This window comes from Natrix helvetica (genome assembly GCF_964273705.1).
Source record: "Natrix helvetica genome assembly, chromosome: 3".
Classification (NCBI taxonomy): Eukaryota; Metazoa; Chordata; class Lepidosauria; order Squamata; family Natricidae; genus Natrix; species Natrix helvetica.
In genome coordinates this window covers 56,856,672-56,877,575 of record NC_138549.1, presented here as the reverse complement: position 1 = coordinate 56,877,575, position 20,904 = coordinate 56,856,672, and the positions used below count along the sequence as shown (strand labels likewise).

Sequence of the window (20,904 nt, the reverse complement as noted above, 5' to 3'; positions counted from 1 at the left end):
TAACAGAGATAAACAACAGCTTTGATGGGATATTGACCTGATCTATAGGATTAATTCAGCCTATGCAAGAACACACAATGTTCCAAGGGAAGTTCATGTTAAATTTCTTAGAAAAACTACAAGAGATGAGGTTCTAGGAGCTCAAAGGGGAGGAAATAACCATTCTTAAACAGATCCCAAAGAAAGTAAGAGATATGAGAAGGAATATTCCTTCTTAGCAAAAAAATTATACAATAATGGGGTCTGGTTTAGGTGGCTGTTACCAGAAGGCATGTTGATTTTCTGGGAGGGCAGTAGAATTATTATTATTATTATTATTATTATTCATATTTATAGACCGCCCCCTCTCCCGAAAGGGACTCGGGGCGGTGTACAGTCACTAAAATACGTTATAAAATACATACAAAACAGTTAAATAATTAAATACGTAGGTGGAGGAGGTTGCAAGACTGTACATAGAATAATAAATATTAAATATAGTATATAGTGTATTAAAAACTTTTTAAAACCCCAAACCCAATTAAAATGAATAAATCCCCGGGAGGTAGAACTAAGAAAGTGCCAGGCCAGCTGATTGAAATAGGTGAGTCTTTAACTTTTGCCGGAAGGAACGGAGGTCGGTGGTAGTTCGAATGTCAGGGGGGAGGTCATTCCAGAGGGTTGGGCCCATCACAGAGAAGGATCTACTCCTAGGTGTCGCCCGCTGGCATTGACTAGCAGACGGCACCAGGAGGAGCCCCTCTCTGTGTGAGCGGATAGGTCGCAGGGACGTGTGTGGTAGGATGCGATCCTGCAGGTAACTAGGTCCACTGCCATGGAGCGCTTTAAAGATGGTGATCAATACCTTGAAACGCACCCGAAAGGCCACAGGAAGCCAGTGCAGCTCACGCAGGAGAGGTGTTACGTGGGAGTAACGTGTACTTCCCATAATAACCCGCGCGGCTGCGTTCTGAACTAATTAGAATCAACACAGTAGTGGAAGCAGAGGCTTTCACTAAAACACAGTGCTCTCTTAGGTGAAATGGGGGATGTTACACAAGAAACAAAGGAGGGAGGGGCTGAGGCGCTGCCAGTGGACGGGGGGGGAGGATGCGACAACTAGAAGACTCAGATCACAAAAGTGATTTGAAACATTATTGCAATTGTTGTTACAATGTACGTTTATGGAAGTGATACAAAACAAAATGATTGAAACATACTGATGATTTTGTGTTAAACTCAAACTGCTAATATCTATGTAAATGTTGATATTTTTCTATTTTTGTTTGTAAAAGTTGTGAGAACTGGGGGGGGCTCTCCCGCCCACACGATGTAGCTGTCAAAATGTTCTATAACCTTTTAACCCTTTTTCCCTGTAAAACTTTTAAAATCAATAAAATTTGAACAATAAAAAAAATTATATGGAGTTTAAGGGCCCCCACCTCAGTGTCTTTGTCTCTGTGACTCACCCCCTTCTATCCAGCAGCTCCAATCCAGGAAGGTTCCTGAAGCTGGGATTGTAAATTCTAGCAATAAAGCTGGGATTATAAATTCTAGCAATAAATTTCTGTCTAGATTTATTATAATATAAATATAAATGATTCTAGACAAAAGCACGTTTAAACAAATATAGTTAAATGAGAATGATGGTATATTGATGGTATAAAGATTTTTGATTTAAAATGTACAATTCAATATGAATGAAATATAAAGAATGATTGTAGTAAAGCACGAAATTTATTTGTAACCAATCGACATGCTTTCTGGAAGATGTAATGAAGAATGTTTTTGTGTGTTTTTTTGTTTAATTAAAACAATACAATAAAAAATAATAAAAAATAAATAAAAAAAAGGTTGGGACAGACCCTTGAACGGAAGCTCGGCAGGAGAGAGAGTGTGTTGGATTTGTTGAGATAAATTTTACTTTTAGAGAGCACCCAAAAAGATTTAGAGTAAAGTTAAAATTGAAGACAGAAGAGAGTAAGCGGCGGATTAGCCTGAATTAAGACTATTGTGTTATCTTTTTAAAAAAAATTTGTTTCCTTTTTATGGATGAAATGTTTACAAATGCCTCTTCTTTTTAAATTGGACTGGTCTCTTTTTCCCCTTCTTTTTCTATTTTTTCTCATTTTTTGTATTTGTGGATTAAGGATTTCTTTCTTATCTTTTCTCAATGCACTGCAGGATTGTCCTTTTTTAACCATTTTTTTCTTAACGCAAAGGAAGCTTAAAGAGAGAGCTAAAAGCAGAGGGAAAAGAAGTAACACTGCCATCTAGAGGCTGGAGGCTTGGAAATATTGTTGTTGTTTTTTTAATATTTGACATATATCTCATGCTTCAAGACTCCAGAATTGGTTTATTGAAAGAATAGTGGGAAGAGTACAGTTTGTTTACACAGGTGCTCTTCTGGAATATTATCAGTAGGTTGACTGCAGTAAAGGGATAGCCTTGAAAGATTATAGTGAATTTATTTGAAACCTAGTAAAAGGCCTTGGATGTCCTAGTGGCAGTGTTTACAACCTGGAAAAATGGTGCAATATGAAGAAGAAGAGGAAATAATTTTGCAAAAAATTATGCTAGAAATTCAAAAAATCCTAATAAGCACAGAAAGAATTGAAAAGAATCTGGGGATTATAGAACAAAGAATAGAAAGAATGGAGGGAAGAGTTGAGGATATTGATGAAACAATGATGAAACTTGAAGATAGAGCTCAAAAAATTACAGAGAAATATGAACAAAGTGACAGGAAAATTGTTGATACTGACAGCAAACCGAGAGTGGAGGGAAATGATACATATGAAATACTGAAAGGAGTGGTAGACAAGCTGGATCTCTATCTCATGCTTCAAAACATAGATGAAGAAAGGGGAAATAATTTGGCAGAAACAATGAGAGTATTGATATATGATATTTTATATAAGCTGTAAATGAGGACCATGGAAATGATGTGGAAAAGCCTTTTTTTAAAATAAAAGATAAACAATTCTATATAGAATAGAATGCAAAGATTGGATGAGTATTGATGAAACAATGGATGAGTCCAGGATGATGTAATGAAATGTCATAATATAAATTTACTTTAAATTTAGTATGCACATAAAAAGGATGTAATAATAGCTATATTCAATGAATGTTTAATAATCATAATAATTGTATGCATATATATTAGATTGATGATATGAGCATTGGAATGTGCAAAAATGAGTAAGTTGACATATTAATTAGAGAACAAGAAGATAAACAATTTTATAGGACATGGGATCTATTTAATTAGTGGTTAGATTAAAAAATAATAATATGGAATTGAAAATTTATTAGAGAATGTTACCAATACCAAAATAAGAGAATGGTTTAAAATAGGATATTTAAAAAAATACTTATTATTGGATATGTTGAAGATGATGTAATGAATTATTATAATATAAATGAACCCATATTTAGAATATCTTGTTTAAAATGAAGAAATAATAGTAGTCAAACAAATGAAGTACTATAATAATAATGTATACAAATATACTTGATTGACAATATGTGACTTTATATAAAATTTAAGGGATGACTAACGGAAAGGATGCACAAAAACCTTGTAACAAATCAACACACTGCACGGAATTGAAGATGTTTTTATGTATGTGTTTTGTTTGTTTATGTTTGTTTTAAAAAATAAAAACATATATAAATTAAAAAAGAAATGAACACGCCAATCACTAAAAGCCACCATGGATTTGTTTGTTAAAATAGATACTGTCTCTGAGACAGATACATAAAATATGGCAGGAAAGCCTTTGTGCATGTTTTTATTTCATGCTTTTATTTCACCTATATTGATGAGAACACAAATGCATAAAATTGTATGCATGCAAATAATTTTACTCCATTTTGCTTCTGAGAAGTTAGTGTTTTTTGTAAAATTGACACTATTGTGCTAGAAATATTTTTCCCAAAAATGTATGTATACATGTTTTCACACATAGATGAAAGTTATTAATTGGGGAAATTAATGTTGAAAAGTAAAGTGACAGTATGCCTTTTCATTAATTTTTTAAATATTTTCTGAAGTTTTGTGACAGATATTATTAACATATTTTATGGAAGTGAAGAAGCAGTGTGTGAAGACTTGGAACTCAAGGCTTTTGTGAAGGACATCTTTGTCTATGGGATGAGGGGCAACAAGGATTCAGGTGATGTACAACTTCTGTTGCAGTTCAGTTCTGTTTTTGTTCCAGTGCACTTAAGCTGATGTGATAGAACTTTCTTTCTTTTGACCAATTCTTATTTCTTTAATACATTTCAAAGAAACAAACAAATCTCTTCCTTTTCTGACAAAAATAGAAACCTGAGAAAAAATTTAAAAAATATTTTTTTAAAAAAATGTTAAGAATATTCCATTGGTCACAGTAGAATAGGAACAATTAGTGAAAGTCTCCACAACAGTGACCACCAGGTGGGTTCAGGCAGTGATAAATACATCACTACAGGATGGGATGTTGCTGGGATCTTTTAGAGAGGCTTTGATCCTCCTCAAAAAAATATCATTTGATCCTACCTGCTTGGACAACTTTCATACAGTTAATCATCTTCTCTTGCAAGCTTCAGGGGGCCCTGGATGAATTGGATTATCTGGACTCTTTCCAGTCTGTTTTCAGGCCTGGTTATGGGACAGGGACAGCGTTGGTCACACTTGTGGATGATTCTGCTAGTGCAGGGTGGGGATATTGCATCCATCCTTGCTCTTTTTATCAGTTGCCTTTGATATTGTTAGAGTTTGCAGCAATCCAACCACCACACAAGTAAATAATTCAGCAGAATTCATATATAAAAGAAACTTGTTTATATACAGTAATATAAAGCACGATGCATGTATACAATACCATGCAGCAGAAGCCAGAACTAGAACTCAGAATCCAGAAATACAGGATCAGTATAATATATATATATAATGCAAGGACAAACCAACTCTTTTACTGCCAGATTGTCTTCTGAAGAACAGTGAAGCAAGTTAATTACCATATTTTTCGCAGTATAAAGACGCAGCAAGGTTTTGAAAAGGAAAAACTTTTTAAAAAGTTTTTGCACTCCGCAAACCCCCCCAAAACAGCTCGTGTTTCCTGAAAACAGGCCTTTTTTTTAAAAAGGGCATGAATAGCCCTTAGGAAGCTTGTAGAGTGCTCTTGCGGGGGTGGGGCTCCCCCAAACGAGCAAAAAACAGCCCATTTTTTGTGAAAACGGGCCCATTTTTTTTCAAAAAGGCATGGATAGTCTTTAGAAAGTTTATAAAGTGCTGCTGGGGGCTGGGGGGGTGAAAAATGGGCGTCTTAAAGTGTGTCTTATAGTCTGAAAAATATGGTAAATAGCAGAAACCAAAGCTACTGTAGTCATCTACAATACTTTGCTCCTCCCAAACTGGCTTGCATTGGCCCATCCAAATCTGCATGTACCAGCTCTACAGCTTTTCTTGTCTGCCTTGTGCTACTTTTGCTTACTGGGAATGCCTTGGACTTTGATGATTTACATACTGCACAGTCCAAGTGTGCCACACATCCTTTTAAGTTTAAGCCTTCTCCAAATTGTTGCATATTTTGCAAAACTCTGAAGATGGCATGGCCAGGTTTTCTATGCAAGAGAACACATGAATCATGTTGTGCCACATTTCCAAATGTTTGAGCACATTGAACCTTTTGTCCCTGCAATACCTAAAAATTCTCCTGTTTTATACCCTGTGCATATACACTCCTATTTCGTTTTATGAGATACTTAACCTTTTACAAATGTGGTCTCAAAACCTTGTTTGTCTAGACTAGAGACACTCAGTAAATTATGCTCCATTTCAGGCACACATAATATGTTATTAAACTTTTCCTGCAGACATGGAATCAGCACATTGCCTTCTCCTGTGAATTTAGCTTCTGGCCATTTGCTAAGGCTACTACATCTCCTCCAGCTGGATTCTGAAAAAACAATTTAGAATTATTAACAATTGTTTGACTCTCCCCACTATCTATTAATCATTTGTCTCTACTATTACAATAGGTAACTTTTGCAACAGCAGCTTGCCCATCTGTTGTTTTTCTTCCAGAATTCAGAATCCACGTTTCATCCTCAAACCACGACCCATGGGCCAGATCTGGCCCACCAACACAATGTATCCAGACCTCGCAGTGGTGGGATTCAGTCCTGCCCCCTGCCCGGCAACTCTCACCCACTCTTCGCATGGCTGGCTTTTCCCAGCTGAGGAGGGCCTTGGGAAGAAGTGCCTCACCTGCCGTGGCTGCCAGAGAGTGTTGGGGACAGCCAGGGACTCCACAACTGACCCTTCGCAGGAAATGGGGGAAAGCACGGCATTTCCCCATCCGCTACCAGACCCAACACATGGCTCCCTGCATGTGTTGCATTGTGGGGGGTGGGGTAGGAAGCGGCACCCACCCAAGGCTGGAGGAAGAGGGCCTTTGAGCCCCAGGCACTGGTTTGGGTAGTACCCTGCCGATTCACCTGCTTGCACGGAAGGAATCCTGGCTACTCACAAGCTGCACCTTTGTCTGCAACCAAGTGTTGGGTCTGATAGGAAAAATGGTGTGCCCTCCCACATTTCCTGCAGGGCCTGCTGGCGAAGCACCCCGCCCATGCACCCACTGCTGCAGTCGAGTGCATGGGAGGAACACGCTCACACCGGCCAAATCCCCTGCCCTGAATGCAGCCACCGCCACTCCCAACGTTGCTCAGCTTGCCCTTGGCTGCCCAATTCCAGTGGGGTGGGCAGAGTATAATATCTGTCCATGAAGAATGTGCCACAGGGAAGCTGGAGTAGCCAGATCACTTCCAGAAGGCCCTCGCGATAAAGAGGGCCCATCACCCCTACTTTGCCTGTCAGGTGGCAGCAAGGTAACGTCTCTGGCAGGAAACACTCCCCCCTCCCAACCTCTGGCCCTGTAGATGTCACCTCTGCTGTGGACGGGCTTACACGTGAGCATGAGCCCTGCAGTAAAGGTGGTTTTCCTCCTCCCCACTCAAGAAAAGGGTTTTGGTGCAGCATTCTGAAAAAGCAGATTGTACATTTTAAGTTTTCTTAATTGCAAAATGTGAACACATCTCTTGTCCTCTCTTATCCCTCTTCGTAGGTTTCAGATTGAGGCTGAAGGGAGCTATTGGGGAGGGGACAGAGGAATCAAGCCCAGAGGAAAAGTATCCCTTTTCCTTCTTGTCTGTGCTGGCACTGAGCAGCTGTTGAGGGAGAGCAAAAGGGGCCCATGCTGGTTAGGTGACTTGGCCGGCAAACAGTCCCAAGTATGTGAGAGGTTGCTGCTGAGGGGTGCCTGTTTCTAGGTTCTGGAGTAGACATAAACCTACTTCTTTGCCTCTAAGGAGGCCCAGCTCTTGAGCTGAGTCCCTTGCCCCCCCCTCCCCCAAAACAAGGAGAGGCAATGCCTTCCCTGGTTTGTCTACTTGTTGATTGTAAGCTCCTTGGGGCTGAGAAGAATTGCTGGAAAATTGAGTTTTCTGAAATGGATCACTAGACTCCTAAATAACTTAAAAAATGATCTAGTAAAAAGAAAAGTCAATCAAAAGAGCAGCATGCAAACAAAAGCAAATAAAACACCTCCAGGAGTAAAACAAATTAAAGTTTATTTTGTGTATATTGTTTAATGGAGTGCTAAATTGGCCACACCCACATGACCACCTAGCCACTTCCACCCAATCACATGGCCACCTAACCACACCCACCCAGCTGGTCCGCCCCTCCCCCAACAGTGTGAAAGACTGTGAATTGGCTAGCTCTGTGTGTGCGTGTGTGTGTGTGTGCGTGCGCGCGCGCATGCACACACACACACACACACATACTGACAGATACCATCAACCATGGTATCCTTTTGGGCCAGCTGCAGGACGTGCTGATGGGTGGCACAGTTTTGTTCTGGTTCATCTCTTCTCCAAGACTGGTTCTGATTGGGATTAATAGGTATCAAAAGTTCCAACCCATAGCCACTTGTGGCATGCCACAGGGTTCAGTATTCTGTCCACTTCTTTTTAATATCTAGATGAAGCTATTGGGTAAGATATTCTGCCAGCATGGGATGAGACATCATCAGTATGCTTTATACTGTATTTCTATCCCAAGTGGCCTAAATGTTGTTGTTATTGCTTTCTTGTGGTGGCTGGAGACTTTTGGGATCTGGATGGTTTTTCAGGAATTTAATCTGTATAAATTTTCATATTTAATGTTTCAATGTTTTAATATTTCCATTTTTAAATTCTATGATGTTACGTTGCCCAGAATCAACTGATCATGAGATGAGTGACATATACATTTAATTAATAAATAATAATAAAAGGTTGCTGTAAAAATGTTATCTACTATATTAGGAGACCAGTAAAATCTTTTCTGACTAACAAAAGTTCATGCTTTTTAATAAGATCTGTTATTCAGAAAATATACTACCAGACTCCTTCTAACCCATAAATCAATAGTTCTCCTCTTGCAGTAAAATATATTTAGAACATAGAATGTAAAACATGGAATAATAGGGTTGGAAGGGATTTTGAACCTCTTCTGGTCCAACTCCCTTTTTGATCAGGAGACTATACCATTCCAACTGCCCTATCCCTTCTTGAAAAGCTTCAGTGATGGAGCATCAGTGGTGGGTTTCAAAATTTTTTAGAACCTCTTCTGTAGGTGTGACCTGCTTTGTGGGAGTGGCTTGCCAGCCATGTGACCAGGTGGGAGTGGCCTGCCAGCCATGTGACCAAGTGAAAGTATCTTGGCAGTCATGTGACTGGGTGGGCGTGGCCAACTTGTAAAATGTGGTGAAACTCACTTAACAATGCTCTTGCTTAGCAACCAAAATGTTGGCTCAGAAACTCTGGCATTTGAAGCACGCAAGTCTTAAAGCTGTCAAATTACAAGACCCTTGCACTCCTAACCCTTTAGAAAAAATAAAATCCCAGGGGTGTTCAAACTTGACAGCTTTAAGACTTGTGACTTCAACTCCCAGAATTCCTCCTCCAGTTATGTTGGTTCAGGACCTTATTTTTCTCATGACTGAAACTATTTTGTTGCATAGGATCCAGTATTCAGGTCTGTTAAGATCCTTCTGAATCTTGAGTCTACTAAAGTGTTAGCTAGTCCCCCCAACTTGGCATTTGCAAATTTGATGAGCTCCCCTTCTATCTCCTCATCCTGATCATTGATTAGTATACTGAAGAGTACTGGGCCTAAAACAGAACCTTGAGATATTTCACTACATACATCCCTCCATATAGATGTAGCTCAATTAAGGGCTACCGGTTGAGTGCTGTTGGGCAACCAGTTGCAAATCTATTTGGTGGTGGTACTATCTATCCCACATTGTTCTATCTTAGCAAGAATTAGGCTCTGTCCTACTTGTTAAATGCCTTACTGAAGTCTAAATAAACTATGTCCACAATGTTTCCCTTATCCACTAACTTAAGTCACATTGTCAAAAAAATGCAATAAAATTTGTCACATTGTCAAAAAAATGCAATAAAATTTGTGTGCCATGGTCTGTTTTGAACAAACCCATCCTGGCCTCTATTAATTGCCTTAATCATTTCTAGAAACATGCTGCTTGATTATCTTTTCCAACATCTTCCCAGGTACTGATGCCAAGTTGATTGGTCTGTAGTTTCCTGGCTCCATTCCCCCCTCCCTTTTTTTGTAGATTGGAACCACATCAGCTCTTTTCCAGTCCTCTGGTACTTCCACAGTGCTCTGGGATCTCTGAAAGATTATATTGTCTAAAGTTGGTAGGTGTTCACTTACCATTTTCTTGCCTAATTTGAATTGCATTCCTATTTTGGAAGTTTGAAATATTTTTTTCCTTTTGCTTGAAGATAGATACAAAAAATAAATTAAGCAGTACTGCTTTCTCCCTGGTTCCGGTCACCTCCTTATCATCTTCTCCCAGTAGTGGACTGATGGCTTGCTTGACATTTTTCTTGTTTCTATTATGTTGAAAGAAACTTCTGTTATTATTTTTTACATTTGTTGGAAGTTTTAGTTCATTCTAAGCCTTACCTTTCCTGATTTTGTCTTTGCTGATTCAGGCTATTTGCTAGTATTCTGTTTTATTGTATATCCCTCTTTTCTGTTTTTATACTTGTCCTTTTCCCCTCTGCTTTGTTTATCAGAAGCTTCTTTATTCCTCCATGCTGGCTTTCTTTCTTTGTGGTATTGTCTTAAATTAGGCTTTTATAATCTCATTTTTAAGTTTTCCTAAGCATTTTGAGTTGTTTTCCCCTTTAGGATTTCCATCCATTGAATTCTTCCTAAACTCTATCTTTTTTAACAGTTTATTTATATATTTTCATATTACATTACATACTACTCTACCTTTGATGAAGCCAGTTCTCTTAACATCTAAGATAGTAGTTGTGCCCGCATTATGTTAAATCCCAATGATCACTCTCCCCCAAAGTTCCCATTACTTCAACTCTTTGCATTACTTTATCTCTGTTAATAGGAATTACATCCAGTATAGCTAACCCTCTTGTTCCCTCCTCTACCTTTTGGATGATAAAGTTGTCAGCTAGGCTTATCAGGAATTAGTTTGAACTTGCACTTGGTGCAGAGTTTGTCTCCCAGTTGAGGTCAGGGTAATAACGACTTTGGTATCTTAATAAAAAGTACATCAATTTCCTTTATTTGGTTGTGTAACCTGTAGTATACATCTATCACAATGTCATTTGTGTGTGTGTGTGTGTGTCTGTGTATGCATGGGTTGACATAGTCCATTTCTGATTGGACTGAGTCTGTTTTTAAGATTCTTAAGCTCCGCCTCTGTTGCTAGCCATCTAGCTCAGTCCACTCAAGGACGGTTATGTCATCTGCTTGCTCTGATATTCTACTAGATTTATAGGCTTTTTTTGCTGATTTTTACATCTATTATTGTGATTGTGAATATCCCTGGGCAATTTGAGTCACTCGCCCTCCACTTGGCGAGCAGGGCTCCTACTGTGAGGCTCTGAAACTGCAGGGCTTGGGACTACTAGGGCATTGTGATCAGTCCAAGTTCCTCAGGAATGTTTATTGTGCCCCTTAACCACCCTCAGCCCGAGTGAGTGGGATAGAGCTCAGAGCTCTTTGCTGCAGCCTGGGAGCACTGGATTTAAGAGCAAGGAATTGCCCTCCGCTACAGTTCCCCACTCGATGAGTACAGTATTCAAAGGAGCCCTACCGAGGCACGGCGTCGGCTATAGATGTAATTTGCAGTTGTTGGAAGGCTGCTCCACCTTCAAAGGAGCTGCGCCGTGGCTACAGAAACCTCCATTTTTTTTGCGAGCGAGTGTGAGCTACCGGGCGTGGCCACAGCTGCCAGGGCACCTTGCCAAGGCAACATCAGGACGACACTGACAAGGCCACGCTGTCAACGCCTAAAGCGTTTCCATGACTACTATCAACTTGAGAAGAGGTGGGGTGGAGTGCTATGCATACTTTTGGCCAGAGTAAAAGTCTCATATTGCTGTACTGGGATGTGAATGCGCATGTCCAGAACCCTACCATAACGTCCTGTTGGAGAATGTGATTGATGACCTCAGCCATAAGGGAGGGGGCACAGGGGTAAAGTTCAGATGCCATTAAGTGGGATTTAGTTTCAGCTACACAGAAGTCCGTGCCAAGATGTTAGTCCTAATAAATGAATGGTTTTATCTCGGGGCTCGTAACTTCACAGATAGTTGAAACTGACTTTTAAAATAATTTTTTTTCCGGGTTTCCTGAAGCCCGGGCTCTCCAAGCACTCCCCCCCAATGTTTGGGTTGCTTGGAGGGAAAATCAGGCAGCAGGAGATTGATTGCAGCTGGAGGTATGCGGCAAAGCCAAACAGGGATGCCTTTCTCAGAAGCAGAAGCAAGAGAAGATAAGTACTGGTGGAAATTCCCTTACCCTAGTCTCTCAAGCACTCCCCCCCAATGTTTGGGTTCCTTGGAGGGAAAATCAGGCAGCAGGAGATTGATTGCAGCTGGAGGTATGCGGCAAAGCCAAACAGGGATGCCTTTCTCAGAAGCAGAAGCAAGAGAAGATAAGTACTGGTGGAAATTCCCTTGCCCTAGTCTCTCAAGCCAGCTGGCAAGGGGGGATTGGAAACAAGACAGGCTCCCAAAGCCCCAGATGGAATCCTGAGGGAGTGCAAAAGAGCAACAGAGGGAGGATTTTTACCGAGCCACCTTTCATGATGAGGACCCATCATGGCGCCCAAAAGAGAGGGGAGGGACATCTGATCTTGTTGAAGGGAAGAGATGCAGACTGGAGCGCAGCCCCCTCCCCCTCCTGATAGAAGGAGAAGGAGCCCAGAACGGCAACCAGTGCCTCTCCCACCCAGCAGGCATGCTGCCAAGAGCAGGCAACCCCCTCCCTCTCTCCAAACTAGGGGTGAAGGAGATGACCAGCCATATCAGGTGCAAGCATACCAAGGCCGACAGGAGGCTGGGGGATTAGGGCTGAATGACCCACCCCAATTCAGGGGAAAGTTTGACGGAGACTCAAACCAGCTAGCCCTATTCCTTGATTCAGCTGATATCCACCTAGAATGCTATGGGCACCTCTATCCATCCCCCAAAGCCATGGTGAATACCATTGAACAGGGGCTAGAGGGAGAAGCAAGGGAATGGCTAGCAGCCCTCCACAAGAGGAGAGCCCCCCAACTGCAAGACATAGATGACTTCCTGCAACTGCTAGAGGCCAGATTTGAGGAGGTGGAGGAGGACTCATGTGCGGAAGAGGAACTCAGCAACCTAAAGCAGGGAAGCCGCCCCATCAAAGAGCACATCCGTGAATTTAGGAGGGTCATAGGAAGGCTACCCCCTTTACCAGAGGGGCTGCTGGTGCATTTTTTCAGAACAAGCCTGTACAAGCAAATTGCCCAGGTAACTGCATACTGCGACATCCCAAATCAAGTCTCTAAGTGGTTCCGAGTAGCAACAAAAGTCGACAGTGGGCTGCGCACCAATGACATGACAAAGCAACCGGACACACGAGAGAGGTCAACCCCACCTGAAACCACCCAGCTGGCAGGGAACCACAACACCACAGCAGGCTCTGAGACCAGCCCTCCCTCCGCTGAAATGCTACAGATGTGGGGGGATGGGCCACATGGCAGCTGCATGCCCAGCCCCAGCCCCAAAACCAAGGCCAGACCCACCGCCCAGGGCACGACCAGAACGAGGGTCCAAACAGACCACCAACACTTCCGGGAAAGCCCTCCAGGCTGCAAAGGCCCCTTTCCCCTCAGGCGAAAGTGATGGAACCCCAGGCAGTGACAACCAGTCGCCCGAATCATATGACGGCGAGGACGAGGGAGAAAATGACCCAATGGTGAGTGAATCAATTCACCCTTTCTTTTTTCCAATACGCCCCAAAAACAGGAAACCAAGGGGATGTTCAAGCCCTAATAGACTCAGGCTGCACAGGGTGCTTGATCAACCTAACCACAAAAATCTAGAGGCACTTAGGACCCCATGGAAACTATCACCCAAACATATCTGATGGGCTCAATACTTTAACCATTTTGATTTTGTTTTAAAGTACATTCCAGGGGGGAGGAACTTTCTAGCTGACGCCCTCTCCCGCATGCCTCAGAACAAATGCGAACAGGAGTATGTAGTGGACGCCATCATTCCCTCTACCCAAACCGCTGCCCAAGTGATCACCAGACGGCAAAGTCGTGACCGGCAAGACCAACTTGCAAGTGACCTAACCACGAGGCTCAAAACTGAACTGCTAGCAGACCCCTGGTTCCAAACCAACCAACACATCTTGACAAAGAAAGATGACCTTACATGGAAGGGGACAAAACTCTACGTCCCAGAATCCCTACGTCCAGAGGAGTCATGATGCCAAACCAGCAGGCCACTTTGGGTTCCTAAAGACTTTACACTTAGCCCGGAGGCAATTCTGGTGGCCTGGCATGAAGAAAGATGTAGATAGTTACCTGAAAAGTTGTATCATTTGCGGCACAATGAAGAGATGACCAGGAAACCCACCTGGACTACTGCAAACAGTAGCAGAGCCAACGAAGCCGTGGGAGGAGATCGCAGTGGACTTTATAGTAGAGTTGCCAAAAGGTGGGGGAAACACAGTGATTTGGACAGTAATAGACCTGTTCTTCAAACAGGCACACTTCATACCCTGTAGCAGACTACCCTCGGCTCACAAGCTGGCTAAACTGTTCGTGAAGCATATCTACCGACTGCATGGAGTACCTCGAAGAATTATCTCAGACAGAGGGGTCCAGTTCACAGCTAAGTTCTGGAGGGAGTTCCTGCGGTCCATTGGATCATCTCAAGGTATTAGTTCAGCTTTTCATCCGAGCACCAATGAGGCAGCAGAGAGACTGAACGCCATGATAGAGCAGTACACGAGGTGCTATGTGAACTATCAGCAATCCAATTGGGCAGACCTTTTATCTTTTACTGAGGTGGCGTACAATAATGCTGTTCACAGTAGCACAGGACTCACGCCATTCAAAATAGTGAGCGGTATGGACTTCGTCCCAATGCCTGAGTATCCAAGCATTGGCAGTGCACCTTCGCATCAAGCACATCCATTGCTACCTTGATGACATTTTAATTCAATCAAATTCAATTTTTGCGGCTCAAGAGGACCTGGCTTTTCACTGTCCAGACGTTGCAGTCCCATGGGGTCTCCATTAACATTGGCAAAAGCCAGTTTGAACCTACGACCTGGATCCTCAATTTAGGGGCTCTCATCGACACAGTGTCCTGTAGGGGTACCTCTCATAGGAGAGACAGGTCAGCCTTAGAGCTATGGCAGGACAGGTAGAAAGGGAACGCAAGGTGTCATTAGCCAAGCTCTCCCAGTTACTAGGCAAGATGGTGTTAGGTATATCCATAGTGCCATGGGCACGCCTGCAGACCAGAGACCTCCAATGGTTTCTTTTGCCATTTCAGAAAAAACACAGGAGCACCTCCCTAGTCAAGGTCACCATTCCCTTGGAGGTCCGTCGCTCTCTCCACTGGTGGCGGTCACCAGTGATTTCCAAGGGCTGTTATTTCAAGGAGCCAGAGAGACTGACAGCCACCACAGACGCCAGTCTTTTGGGCTGGGGGTCCCACCTGCACTCTCAGATGGCCCAGGAACAGTGGAGCCAGGTTTGACAGGACTCACAACATCAATTGGTTGGAACTCAGAGTTGTCCACTGGCCCTTTACCATTTCCAGCCCTCGGTGGCTGGCCAGCATGTACTAATCCTGACAGACAACGTGGCTGCCAAGTCCCATGTAAACCAACAAGGGGGGGCAGGTCCTGGGCTCTTATGCTGGAGGCCAAAAGACTGGGCGTCTGGGCGGAGAGGCATCTGCTCACAATCACTGCGGAGCACATCTCAGGGGTGGCGAATGTGCAGGCAGACTGGCTCAGCCGAGCCATAGTGGCCATGCCAAATGGCACCTGCACCCTCAGCTGTTCCAGGACATTTCGGACTTTTTTGCACCCCGGTTGTGGACCTATTTGCCACCCCAGACAATACACAGTTCCCCAGGTTTTACACAAGATTTGCAGTACAGGGGGCAGAAGGAGTGGGCCCTCTCAGGTGCCCTTGGCCCACCAGACTCCCTTATGCTCTCCCTCCCCTCCCCTTGATTCCCAGAGTTATTCAAAAGATCATAACAACAAAAGTGAAGGTCATTCTAATCAACCCTCATTGGCCCAAGAGGCCGTGGTTCACTGACCTGCAGAACCTCTCGGCGGACCGACCCTGGAGGATCCCTCAGAACAGAATCTCCCTCAGCCAGGGGTCACTCGAGCATCCGGACCCTCAATGGCTCCAGCTGACTGCTTGGCACTTGAGTAGGGCACTCTGAGAGAGGACAACTTCTCCTCTGGGGTCATTAAGATTATTCAGGCTTCCAGGAGACCCTCTACAGACCACATATATAATTCCACCTGGAGGACATTTTGTAATTGGTGTAGGGGTAAGGGCATTAATCCTACAGACTCGTCTGTGCCTCAGGTCCTGGACTTCCTTCAGGATGTACTGAATAGGGGTTTGGCCCCTAATACCATCATGCAACAGGTGGCCACTCTAGCAACGGTGTTGAGCTGTGGAAGCTTGCTAACTTTGACACATCAGCCTACAGTGCGACGCTTTCTGAAGGGGGCATCGAACCCGAGACCACCGATGGTACACAGGTACTCCACCTGGGACTTGTCCAGGGTTCTCAATGCCCTTATGGTAGCACCCTTTGAATATCTACGTAAAGTCTTCTTGAGATTCTTAACCCTAAAGGTAGCCTTCCTGGTGGCTATCACCTCTGCCAGGAGAGTATCAGAACTACAGAGTGTTATGTCCTGGCAGCCAGCAACAGCCAAGCCGCGCCTGATTGGCTAAGACGCAGCTTGGCTGACCGCGGGCTGTCAGGAACAGCTGATTGGTTGTCCTGCCTGACAGCTCCATATAAATAGCTGTCAGGCAGGAAAGTGCTGAACCTTTTGCTGTAGATAGTTCTTCCGTTGTTGTTCAATAAAGCCGGTTGTTAGTTTCCTCAGACCGTGTCCTGCCTCCTCCTTCGGCCAATATTCTACACTGGCGACGAGGGTGGGATTCTGAGGCCACGTAGACACCACCGAACAACAAGCGCTACCTCGTCGGGGAAAAAGTTTTTTTGCTCGCTCTTTTTTCCCTCAGACCGTTCGATCGATCCAGTCAGCCATGGCATCCATGCCACCTTTCGCTCCCTACGGAACCGCCAGCGAGTCATGGGCCGGGTTCCTGGAGCAATTTGAATGCTTTCTCATCGCCAACGGCAATCGGAACATACCGATGGATGAGAAATGCAGTTTTTTTCTGAGTTGCTGCGCGCCGGCAATGTTCAACGCTTCTAGGGCGCTGGCCGCCCCTCTGCCGGTCCACTCTTTAGACTGGGACACTCTTATTACTAAGCTGCGAACCATTACGCGCCTACGCCATCTAATATCGCTCGGCATTACGCCTTCAGGCAATGTGTGCAAAAGCCGGAGAAATCTGTGAGCCAGTTCCTCTAATCCCTTCGCACAACGGCCATTCCCTGCGAGTTTCTCGACTTAGACGACTCGCTGGTCGAGCAGTTTGTCTGCGGGGTGAAGGACCCTCTCCTCAAGAGACGCCTCCTAGCCCGGCCTGAGGTGACTTTGGCTGAAGCAATTGCCGAGGCTAGGGCGGCTGAGCTGTCCGAACAGTCGCCAGCCGAAATGTTTCGCCTCCAGGTTCCTCCACCGCCTGGCTGTGCCTGCCTAATTGATGAGCTGGTTCTCATGACAGACCAGGAGGAAGAGGAGCTGGTGGCCCGTTTGGCAGCGATCCTGAGGAGGCGTCCCCAGCAACAACATCCCCGGCAACGTGCAGTCCCTTGCCTTGGGTGCGGAGGCGATCACAGCCGCGCGGATTGCCCCTTTTAAGGCGTCCGTTTGCCACCGCTGCCAGAGAAAGGGGCGTCTGGCGCAGGTTTGCAGGGCAACCTTGCCCCAACACTCCAACACCAGTGGGCAATCCGCAAACAGGCCGTTCCAGCCAGCCACCCCACAACAGCGCAGGCAACAGAGACCGCAGGATGCCTACTTCACCGCAGACCAGATCCAGGTTCCTCCTGCCACCCCTGCAGAGCAGGTCTACACCGCTGCCGCAGGTGCGCCAAGGATCCGGGTTTCCGTCCTAATCGAGGGGTCGCCGTGCACATGGAGGTCGACTCCGTCTCCTCCCGTTCCCTCCTCTCCTAGGCTGAATTCCAGCGTCTCTGCCCAGCCATCCAGAAGAGCCAGCTTTCGCCCCCGGACACTTCCCTGCGGGACTATCAGGGGGCTGTCATCCCTACCCTGGGGTGTTATGCAGTGGGGGTGGAATACAGAAATTTTAAGGGCCATTTACCTGCCCTTATCGTAGATAACCCCCTCCCAGCCCTCCTGGGGCTGGACTGGTTTCCCGCATTGGGCCTCTATGTGCAGGGGGTCCATCTTACATCAGACACTCCCCCTTACATTGCTGGCTTACTTGCGTCATATGCTGATGTGTTCAACGGGGAATTGGGGAGGTACAAGGGCACCCCCATCTCGCTCATCTAGACCCCCAGGTTGCTCCAATTAGGCTGAAGGCCCGCAGGGTGCCTTTTGCCTTGAGGGCCAAGGTTGATGCCGAATTAGATAAACTGTTGGCGCAGGGTGTGATAGAGCCCGTCGACCATTCCAGATGGGAGACCCCTATTGTTGTCCCCGTCAAGGCCGACGGGTCTATTCGTCTCTGCGCTGACTATAAGTCGACGATCAACCTTGCCCTCCAGGCAAACCCCTGTCCAGTCCCTGTCGTGCAGCACCTGCTCCATTCCTTGGGGCAGGGCTGCATTTTCGCTAAACTGGATATGGCGCAGGCCTACCAGCAGCTCCTGGTGGATGACGAGTCGGCGGCTGCTCAAACCATCGTCACCCACCGAGGGGCCTTCCGTTGTCGCCGCCTCCAATTCGTCGTCTCCGTGGCCCCGGGGATCTTCCACAGCCTCATGGAGCGCTTGCTCCATGGGCTCCCTGGCGTGGTTCCGTACTTCCATGACGTCCTGATCGCTGCTAACAGTCGCTCAGGGCTCATCGAAGTAAAAAGGAATGTCCTCGACCGTTTTAGGGGCGCGGGTCTCAAATTGAAGCCCAGCAAATGCGTTTTTGCTGTGCCTAGGGTGGAGTTCTTGGGTTTCCTGGTTGATGCCCAAGGCATCCACCCTACTCCTGCAAAGGTTTCTGCCATCAGGAACGCCCCCACGCCTGCCTCCAAGGTGGAGCTTCAGGCGTTCCTGGGGCTCTTGAATTTCTACATGCCATTTCTCCCCCATAAGGCGTCACTAGCCGAGCGGCTTCATCGGTTGCTCGACCGGTCCGCAGCCTGGCGCTGGGGCAGCTGCGAAGCGCATGCATTCGCAGCTGTCAAAGACATGTTTACGTCAGCGGCCATCCTAGTCCAATATAGTGACAGGCTGCCGCTGACCCTGGCATGTGACGCCTCCCCCGTTGGTCTGGGGGCAGTTCTGAGCCATGTCCTCCCAAATGGTTCAGAAGCTTTTTACTCCCGGACTCTCTCTGGAACTACAGCCAGATTGACAAGGAGGCTCTGGCTGCAGTGTCCGGGATTAAAAAATTCCACGACTATCTCTATGGTCGGCACTTTACGCTTTACACTTACCACAAGCCTCTCCTTGGACTTCTGGCCGGTGACCGACCTACCCCTCCCATCCTGTCTCCCAGGATGACCCGCTGGACGGAATTCCTGGCAGCATATTCATATACGCTGTCATACCGTCCGGGCAAGCAGCAGGGAGGAGCTTCCATGGGCACCTCTTCTTTCTCCGACGACTCCGCCTGGACTGAGACGATCAGGGTGGGTCCGGCGCCGCCCTGCCTACCTTAGCGAGTACGCTTGCACTACGTTCGCGCCTGCGTCCTCGCTGGGGGGGGAAGGAGTGTTATGTCCTGGCAGCCAGCAACAGCCAAGCCGTGCCTGATTGGCTAAGACGCGGCTTGGCTGAGCGCGGGCTGTCAGGAACAGCTGATTGGTTGTCCTGCCTGACAGCTCCATATAAATAGCTGTCAGGCAGGAAAGTGCTGAACCTTTTGCTGTAGATAGTTCTTCCGTTGTTGTTCAATAAAGCCGGTTGTTAGTTTCCTCAGACCGTGTCCTGCCTCCTCCTTCGGCCAATATTCTACACAGGCCCTCTCAATTAGGGAGGACCTCTGCATATTCCACCATGATATAGTAGTTCTCTGGCTAGACCCCTCCTTCCTCCCCAAGGTTTCCACCTGGTTTCACCGAGCCCAGGAGATTGTCCTCCCAAACTTCTGCCCTGCCCCCTCTCATCCCCTGGAGAGAAAGTGGCATGCACTAGACATACGGAGACTGCTAAAAGTATTTATTAAATGAACTTCCACCTTTAAAATGTCTGAATCATTATTTTTGTCCTTTCAACCAGCCTCGTTGGGCAGAAAAGTCACCTCCTTGACCATTGGTAGGTGGTTGAGGGCATGCATAGCTAGTGCTTATAGAGGCACAATCAAGATAAATCACTGCCCACTCCACCAGGAGTGTGGCCACGACTGCGGCATGGGCGAAACAGGCATCTTTGGAGGAGAACTGTAGGACGGCCGCGTGGTCATCGCCTTCCCCATTCATAACTAATTATAAACTGGATAGATTTGCAACGGTGGATGCCGCCTTTGGCCGAAGGGTATTCCAGGCCATCCACTGGGCAGAGGATACCTAGGACCAAACATTCTCCCACCCATAGGGACACTAAGGCTTTGGTATGTCCCATGCCTAGATGCTATCTCCACCTCATTGGAGAAATGGCATTGGTTCTTACCTGAGACACCTCTTCGCAGGAGGTGGAGATAGAATCCAGCCCCACCCTGTAGTAGACTGGTCCTCAATGACATGTATAGCAATTATTAACAGACTTTACCAGAATTTGACACAGATCACATAAAACCGACATGGATCACACCAGAGAGTCATCGGTTCCACATGCAGCAGATGACATGTCGAGTCTGTCAGTTCAACTTTGCTGAAAGTTGGGTGGCTAGTAACAGAGGCGGAGCTTAACAATCTTAAAAACAGACTCAGTCCAATCAGGAGCGCACTATGTCAACCCATACCTGGATGCTATCTCCACCGCCTGAGAAGAGGCGTCTCAGGTAAGAATCAAAGCCCTTTTCATCCTGATTTATGCATTTCTATAGAGGTGCAATAATTTCTTACATATAATGTAACTCCACCTCATCTTTTTTTTAGGTCTGTTGCTTTTCAACAGTTTATATCCTTCCAGCCATACATTCCAGTCATGAATTGCATCCCACCACATTTTGATAATTGCTACCACATTGTACAGTACGTGCCTCATGAGTAGTATTTCAAGGTGTTTGTTGCTTCCTCAAACATTGTTTGTTCC

The 20,904-nt window shown here is 45.6% G+C and overlaps 1 protein-coding gene across 1 annotated transcript in view; it reads left to right on the top strand.

The window, feature by feature from the left end:
* The window catches only part of ALOX5 (arachidonate 5-lipoxygenase), a 298,340-nt gene that overhangs the window by 231,826 nt on the left and 45,610 nt on the right, over positions 1-20,904 (top strand). The window contains exon 11 of the mRNA XM_081949557.1: positions 4,039-4,160. Within this exon, the coding sequence (XP_081805683.1) occupies positions 4,039-4,160 (122 nt within the window). The remainder of the gene's footprint in view (positions 1-4,038; positions 4,161-20,904) is intronic.